Below are 8,881 nucleotides of genomic sequence, written 5' to 3' on the forward strand. Positions count from 1 at the left end.
GAAGCCCCGTCGTTTTCCTCTTCGCGCGTCTGCAGCCTTCCAAGACCAGGCGTCGGAATCGCACGCCCTGAGAGACGTCGAGGCCGTGGCAGCCATGCAAGACCAGGCGCAGGCGACTCTGTTCCGCTACATGCAGGCGACGAACCCGACGAAGATGGCTCGCTTCGGCAAGCTGTTGCTGTCCCTGCCTATCCTCCTCACCGTGTCGCCGGTGGCGATCGAAGAAGTGTTCTTCCGGAAGGCCATCGGCGCCGCATCCATCCCGAAGCTGCTCGTCGAAATGTACAGGGGAGGAAGATTTTGAGCCGGTGAAGGTGCGTCCACCTCGACTTATTTTCTATATGTTCCGCGACTTAGTATTGACACATTTGACTAAATAAAAAAAAAGAAAGAGAAATATATATTACAGATGTGTAATGTATATATCCCTATAGCACAAGTGTGATGGCGCTTATATTTTTGGGGGGCTAATTAGTCGTTTTGCTTATGCTAGTGCTTTATTCCTTTATTGTGCTGCCCTGCTCATAGTTTTTTTTTTTGCATGTGGTGAGCTGCTGAAGCTGCTAAAGATGGTTTTGCGTGCGCGGCAATAATTGAAAGCTAGCACACAGTTACAGTTCACGCTTCGAGAACATAGTTTGCGAAAAGTCTTGAGCGAATACCTTTACTCCACAGCGCACGTGTGCAGGATTTTTTTTTTAAAGCTAACTAACGTCACCTCCGTGAAACTTCACAAGTGTATGGCTTTACCGGCGACATTGCGTGAAAGTTCACTCGAAGGCTATAACTAAGCTTCCGCACTCTTGGCGTGCATCTGGTCGAGCGCGCCTCGAGAAATTCGAGCCACTCCTGCCCCTTTTTCGACAAGTGGAGCGTCCGAACACTGTGTTTGTTCCAGTTGTTCCTCACGTACGTTCCCTCCAGCTATAGTAGTTCGCTCTGCGCGCTGGTCTCACAGGCCGTCACAGACATCTGCATGCGGCATTTTTAAACTGTCCCGGAACTACGCTGTTCGTGTAATGTGGGGCATTGTGCGTGCTGGCATCTGCCAGTGCCGGTATGCGAATTCGTTTAAGTCGTATTGCGAAGATAGCCAAGTTTTTCTTTTTCGGAGTTCCTACGTGCCAAATCAGGATATTGATATGAGGCACATTGTAGCGGGACACTTGGCGTTAATTTTGGACCTCCGGGGCTTGCTTAACGGGTACCCAAATCTAATATTCACGACGTTTTGCGCACTTCGGCCCCCATCTAAATGCTGCAGCTGCAGCCGGTGTGAGACCGGCGACCTCGATGTCAGCAACGCAACGCGTTAAACACTAAGCTGTCGTCACAGGTTATAACCACGTTCTAACAGCAAGAATGAGTCTCTGTGATAAAGTTTGCCAACTGGTCAGGAGGAGTATAATTCTAGCTTGAAAGACATGTGTAACTGTCTAAAAAGCAAAAAAAAATACAGAAAAACAAGAATACATTTACAGACTCTTTGTTCAAACGATACTTGAACAAACTGCCAACAACGTGTGCGTATGGACGCCGAGAAGCTGTATTTAATTTTAGCATTATTTTGGGGGGTTAAGGGGGGAGTCGATGCATCATTAATTTGCTTTATGGGAACTTTTTAATAGTGCGGCCATGGGCTCCAAACTGCCAGTCGAACTTTCTGTTCATGTAAGCCGCCTGTCATAATGGTGGTACCTCAGTTCGGGCTATTCAAGGGCATTTTTTCGGAATGATTTACTGATATTGAGGTATTGTTGTGAGGTATATTGTATTGATTCCGGCTGAAGGGTCAGTATAGGGTGCTTTCTTGTCAGCTCGAGTTCGTGTAGAAGTTTGATCTGCCTAATCTAAGTTAACCTAACACAAAGTTGAAGGGCGGGCACACTGCGCCAGCACAGTATGAATGCCGAACAAAGCTTTTGTAGTTGAGCATGCTTTCTACGTGTTATCTCATAAAGTCGCCGCAGTTGCTCAAGTGAGCACCTAATTGTACAATATTTTTTTTTCTTCAGGAACTATATGAATAGCAGGATTTCTTGGTTCTTGGAGCACTGCAGCCGGCCTATAGGATATTTAGCTTATTGTTACTAAAATCAAGAACAATAAATAAAATATACAAAGCGTGCCTTAGTATCCGCAGTAAGCGAATGACTTCGTGTTGTTACCACGTTACCATAGCCAATGCAATCGGATAATTTTTCTTATGAGGAAGTTCTTAAAAACCTGCCGTCGTTGCTCAGTGGCTAAGGTTTGGGCTGCTGAGCACGAGATCGCGGGATCGAATCCCTGCCGCGGCGGCCGCATTTCGATTGGGGCGAAATGCGAAAACACCCGTGTATTTATTTAGGTGCACGTTTAAGAACCCCAGGGGGTCGAAATTTCTGGAGTCATCCACTGCGGTGTGCCTCACAATCAGAAAGTGGTTTTGGCACGTTAAACCGCATAATTTAATTTTTTTTAAGTTCTTAAAGGACTGAATGCTATGGTGAAGGCGACGCTTTTAGTGAATTTCGAAGTTACGCGTATTGAAGCCATCGCTTCATGTATGGCACCATTTTCTCGCCATCCCGCAGGTTTGACCGCAGAGACGGCCGCAGGATTCCGCACCGGCAGGTGGCGCTGCACCTAGTGCAAGGCTGATCGCGAATGTGCAATTGCGGTACTCTTCACGCAGCCCCATGCTCCTCCGACCTCGGGGCACGTACTGCGGACACGCCAGACGTCCTGGACACAGAACACAGAGTTCTTGTGACAAGCTATGGGAGATCATTGACTGACTTACCCACGCATCTCCCCAAGAAACTGTCCTTGAGAACACACCACATACACGCGCAGCTCGTTGTCGTTTGGCGTGTTTTGCTGATGGAACCTCTCCAGGACCTTGACTGCTTCGCCGAACGCGTTCAAGTAAGTATTATATGTGTGAAGCGTATTTCTACCGCTTCTTCCCTTATTCATTAGCGGGAAAAGCATTGATACAACAAAAGCCGAAGCCCGTATAATCCCATGATTTGTGTCAAGTGATCGCAGCCAAAGATACCTTATTCTCAGAACTGATATAGTAGCTTGTGACTGTAATATATATGCTACAATGGTTACACACACACACACACACACACACACACACACACACACACACACACACACACACACACACACACACACACACACACACACACACACACACACACACACACATATATATATGTGTGTGTGTGGGTGTGTGTGTGTGTGTTTGTATATGTGGATACTGGACGATCATTTTTAATTTTTCCTGAATTTTTAAACACCGCCTGTTGCATATGGCATAATTCTTGTCTTTGAGCTGCATCTTTCGAAAAGGTCGACAATACTACCACCAGGAATTGAAACACATATTCAACTAAATAACAAACAGCCCCTAACGAACTTGTCAATTACTTTTCGGCACATATATCAATTTACGAATTGTAACCCGCGAGCTTCCAAGGCGTATGCACTTGAAATCGATTTCCAGGAGTGCATTACTTTCGAGATTTCATTTTCCAAAGTGTGGGACGACGTTTGTGAGCATTCCAGTTACTGTTGTGCTTAAATGCATAAAGAACGTTTTTTTTAAAAAGTCTGAAAGCAGATTTTAAAGAACAAGAGTGCATTTTTATGGCTAGTTTGATGGCGCATATCTCCAAGCGGTGCCGTTTTAGAAATTCATTCCAAGCGGATGCGGCTTGCCAGCTTACCGTCCACAATTCATAATGATATAAATTGCAGCATCTGCCGTAGAGTAGCTAATTCCGAAGTCAATTAAGGAAATTTAATTAACTAAATGTTTGTTCCCTTTTCTCGTACAAATAATCGTCCTCACTCTGTATAATCTTGCTCAAGCACTTGAATTATGTTATCTGCAGCAGGCAATTCTTAAAAATTCCGGAAAAATTTAATTTCTTCACCCGGTATATGTGCCCTGGTTTTAATACAGCCAAAGGCGATTAGGAAAAGAAAACTCTAAAAATATGAGGACATGTAGGATGTTAACTAATAAGAGAGGAGTTGATCACCTGCGCTTTGAGAAATGGGGAAGAATACACGAACAAAAAAAGGGAGCGGTTCCCCCGGTGCGCATTACGGTTACAATCTGCCAAATCAGCGCGGCATCCTTTTCCCGACAAGGACTGTCACTAACTGGAATAAACCAATGAAAGTGCCAATGTAACCAATGAAAGTATATTCAACGTTAATGAACGTGTGTTTTATGAAAAACTTACCCACTGGAATCAGCACTTACAGACACGGGGAATTTCTTTAATAAAGAACGAATGAAGCAAAGTAACATTTTGAATTAACGCAGCTGAGACAGCAAGCCTCGGGGCTGACGCAAAACAAAGCACGCTCGCAGATATTTTTTTACCTTAAGTGGCTACATTAGCGCCGTTTTTATTTCCGAGCGCAGCTTGAAATTACAATGCTGAATAAGATTCTGTAGCTGATAAGTGTATTTGCGCCGTTTCTTACGAGGCCCTTATTCATGGTTGCACTTGTTTCAGACAGGCCTATCAAGTTCATCGACAGCCAGCAGCGCGAGGGACAAACAAAGTTGGCGTCCAAGGTCCTGCGCACGAAGAGGCGTTCCAGCGAATACACACGCGTGCGTGTTCTGTGCTTGCGCGAGGTGCTCCTGTGGACTGCTGCCCGCTGTGTTTATAGCTGTCAACGCAAGCGCCCAGAGACTCGAAAGATGCCGACCGACAAGGTCTCCAGCACTCTACGCTAAAGCAAGGAAGCCTATAGTCAAGGCTTGTGATGTGCTGGCTCGACATGTGTGTACAGAAGACGTTCCTTTACAACGCAGCAAGAGGTGACAAGAATCGCATTTTACCAGTTGTTGTTTGTGTAAATACTTTGTATTAAATACGACAATGTTATGATGATCGCTTGAGCATGCTTAAGATATCGGAGGAGGCACGGCTTAGAATGAATGCGCATAGGCAAGCACTGGTCACACGCAATGTTTCGCGGTCACAGCTCGTGCTGGATAGCCGGAATCACGCTTGGTTACGCGCTCGGAGCAGATAACGGTAGCTATCGCGCCACGCCCGAAATGCGGCTTGCCCATTGTCTCTCGGTGTCATCGGCAGCAGAGGAACTGCGCACGCGTCTTTGATGTGTGTTGGCAAGCTGAAGACCCAATCCATGCAAAAACACACTTGAGGCATTGTTTGTTTCAACCTCAGGTATACGAATATACAAGGCCGTTGAACTTCTAGCCCTCGTAAATATCAGCGCGATATACGTAAGTCTGTGAAACACGGACACGACATATGACATTGTATAAACACAATGGTGCACAAGTCCTTTATTTCCAGGAGGCTAGATCACAAGAATGGCAGCCGGGCACGCTAAAATGAAATAAAGTAAAACCAATGGGTTTCTATTTTTAAGCTGTACATGTTTATTTTTGACAGTGTAGATGCAAAATTAATGCGGACCTATGATTCCCCCTATGAGAAACAGGACGGGCTGTTTCTTTTCGCGTATCTGAACGATATGTAGAAAGGGTGAATGCGACGACTTGGTCGTATTGGTACATATCTGAAAAGACAAAAAAAAAATAAGACACGGACGGAAAATTACAGAAGCTGAACGTATTTCTAGTCTCGGGTAGGGAGGTGTCAGCATGGCATCCATCACGCATGCATATTTGCCCATGCGCACATAACCCCTGGCTCGGACAGCACGTATATATTCGTGAATCACTCACAATAAAAGTTGTTGGAAGTTCAGCGCTCGTCCTTGTCGTGTCGTCTCCATCCGTCCATTTTTTTTTTCGCGGCCGCCTTCTCACATATAGAAAGGGGATCATAAAATGCACATTAAAGTTGGCGAACTCAAGCTGGGGTAAGGTAACAATTTTGCTCTATGCTAGAGTGATCTTGCAAGAAAGCTGAACTTCTGCGAGCGCAACTGGAGCATGCTTTGCATTATGTGGGCTGCATATAGGCTGCCTTGATTTGCTTCTTGCGGAGACAAACGATCGCTGCCTTTAGAGCAAGCATTTCTTGTAGGACCGCCGCTTGCGCTACGTTAAGCGTGCCATTCACAAGAAGTTTTCAGCAATGAAGAAGCAAGGGAATGCTAGAAACACGGTGGAAATTAAAAGCGTAAATTGGCCGAGAGCAGTCGATGGGGGCAAATTTTCGCACGGATCCGACCTATGAATTTCAGACGTAATTCTCATGTTTTAGCAAAAAAGCCTCTGTTCATGCAACTGGCGATAAAGGTTCAAAGGTACCCAATAATCTTAAATACACACTTAAGCAAATATATAACACCGTGATATAGAGTGGAAGCCAGAGTATTGTATGCTCCGAGGGGAGTGGCCAAATATGCTTTCTCAAAGTTGTGCAATAGGTTTTAATTGGTTCGGGTGGAGCAGGCGAGAGAGGTATGTGTATATATGTAAACAATAAAGATCGTTGAAATATTTGCACGTTCTGTTCATTATCATTATTCGTCACTTTTGCAACTGGAAAGTGGATTAGAGTGTGTGTAAGCAAAAAAAAAAAGAAAAGTATCCAACGATTACGATACTCCCTAATGCGAAATTTGAGTGCAGCTCGATACGTGTTTTCATTTCGCAATATATTGAGGCAAAGAAACTGACACCGAAATCACCACACCGACTTGCAGTGGGCCAGTGACGTCAGCGCCTTCGTAGATGGAGGGGCAGTATGCATGGGAACGCTGGCATGATGAGCAGCATCGCAGCTATAGCTGTGGAAGAAGACGACGACGAGCGCACGAGCACTCAGACGAGCGCGAGGGTCAGTACTGCAACACTGGCATGATGAGCGGCATTGTCTTTCCTTTCTTTAGATCACCATCATCATCGGAGAGAGCTATGGAAGAAAGAAGATGACGATGAACGCGCAAGCAGTGGCGCGGGCGCGTTCGCGTGTCTACCCAAGGGGTGCGGATAGTGGCGGTGGAAAAATGCGGACGCTCAACTCAGTAACGGGCACCTCAGAGCTGCGCTCCAAGAAAATGAACTTCAGGACCAGCATTTACAAAAAGCTGTTACACTATAGCGTAACATTGCTATAGCGATGCCAGCCAATGCCGCCCAAATCCACCAAGCTAGCCAATCCAGCAAATGCCAGCCAATTGATCCTATATGATGCTGCGCATATTAATGGCGAAGGTGGGCGTCTGATAGCGCAGCTTATACGATGGAAAAGGTTTGTGAATTCGGCCTCTGCTTTGCCTGGAATGGTATTGACATTGTTGAGCGTGAGTAAGGCAGCTTAACTGCATAAAAATGAAAAAGACAACCGCCGGAATCAACATCACTATTTTTTTTCGTAAATAAGGAGCGCTCACGAAATAATTATTTCAGTTGCTTAGGAGTTCCCGTTCTGCCCGTAGGGGGGAATCTTTATTCTGCATATGTGTCTAATTACATGTTATCTCAGTAAATTATTTGGGACGCCATTTTATTTCCGTGAGACGGCAAGAGGTGTCTTGATGCAGTTGCGTTTTCATCTGAAATACATGACCACATTCTGCTGCGGCGACTCGAACATACAATAAAGTCAGCGTTTTCACACGACACTATTCAACGTGGCAATGATTGCAGATGAATAATATTTGATGCACAGCAAGAAATGCATGAAAGTGGGGGCTTATATTATAGAGACTGTCTTTTACAGTGATTTAGTGAACGAGCATTTGGCACACTGCAGGTGAGATTCACGCGGAGAACACAGCACGCTCTGGCGTTGTTACGTCTACGTTTGCTTGAGGACAATTCATGGAAAATGAAACCTGCGGAGGAAGTAAATGTGTACCGTTGTTCTGATTTTAGGTAAAAAGAAAATGATTCACGAAGTGTTGGTTGCAATATTTCCGACCCCGCGTACTGCATGCGACGCAGTCGAACAGGACACTGTGGTGGTGCGATCCCTGTCCTAGCTTATAAGCGCTCTGCTGCAAGCTTGAACACGTACTATCAACATCTACAGCGTTTTTGTTCCCTGGAATCAGCACCGGAAAGAAGCACTCAGAACCAAATTTACTGATAGTGACCAACTGCTTTGAAAGGGGCACTTGTCTTCGTCAGCGCCCATAATGAAAACCAATCCCCTTGTGAAGACGTTGGTTGCAGGCGGCAGGTTTCCCGTGTTCGGTCATTGTAGCTAACCTGAAGTCTCCGTCAAATGGGGGACCCGTTGTTTTGTCGAAATTGTTGGCAATGTAATCTGGTATGTGAAATATGTAATTACCGTCAATTAGGGCACAGACAGTGGGAACAAGAGAACATCAGAAGGACTGCGGAAAGTCTTGCCACACCAGTTCATCACAGTATAGTACCATCGAAATACTGCCGTCTGCACTCCTGTTGGAATATACTAATTTAGCCACCACGGCACACGACATGTAAGCTCTACAATTTCATCCACGATCGCGAAAGACGAACCCACGGGCGGGGTTTTCCTTGCGTAATCGTGACTGCCATCGGGCAATTGCAAACATGGCAAGATCCAAGTTTCTTTTTGGAAATGTGGTTGAGATCATTGCGCATTAGTTTGTTTTGGCTTGTCAAGCACAGTCAAGCACGTCCTAATTAATTGAATGTTTCAGTCATTTCAACTTATCGCGGTAGCACTGACGGCAGGCGCCATACTGGGGGACTGAGCGTTTACCTCGACAAATGCCAGGGTTCTGAAAGGGCCCTGAGGCCTCGGTTGGCGAGTTTTATTGCACTGTTGATCTGAATGTGGCTGGCTATTAAGGTCGGGACGTCGCGCTCAGAACCGGAACTTGGAACCATTGAGCCGACGGTTGGTTCGGCATGGCTCGTGGCAGCGGCATGGTTCGTGGCAATGGTCGTATAGTATATGAC

General features: G+C 45.7%; 1 protein-coding gene across 2 annotated transcripts in view; it reads left to right on the plus strand.

Annotated features, from left to right (window-relative positions):
• Positions 1-4,910, plus strand: part of tll (nuclear receptor subfamily 2 group E member tailless) — a 56,203-nt gene extending 51,293 nt beyond the window's left edge. Inside the window, exons 9-11 of one of the 2 annotated variants that reach the window (XM_070538411.1) lie at positions 36-314; positions 2,577-2,910; positions 4,527-4,910. In XM_070538411.1, the coding sequence (XP_070394512.1) occupies positions 36-304 (269 nt within the window). In that variant the 3' untranslated portion in view covers positions 305-314; positions 2,577-2,910; positions 4,527-4,910. The remainder of the gene's footprint in view (positions 1-35; positions 315-2,576; positions 2,911-4,526) is intronic. The other variant, XM_070538412.1, reaches the window with a different exon arrangement.
• Positions 4,911-8,881: the final 3,971 nt, after the last annotated feature.

Source organism: Dermacentor albipictus, chromosome 5 (genome assembly GCF_038994185.2).
Source record: "Dermacentor albipictus isolate Rhodes 1998 colony chromosome 5, USDA_Dalb.pri_finalv2, whole genome shotgun sequence".
In the NCBI taxonomy this organism is placed as follows: Eukaryota; Metazoa; Arthropoda; class Arachnida; order Ixodida; family Ixodidae; genus Dermacentor; species Dermacentor albipictus.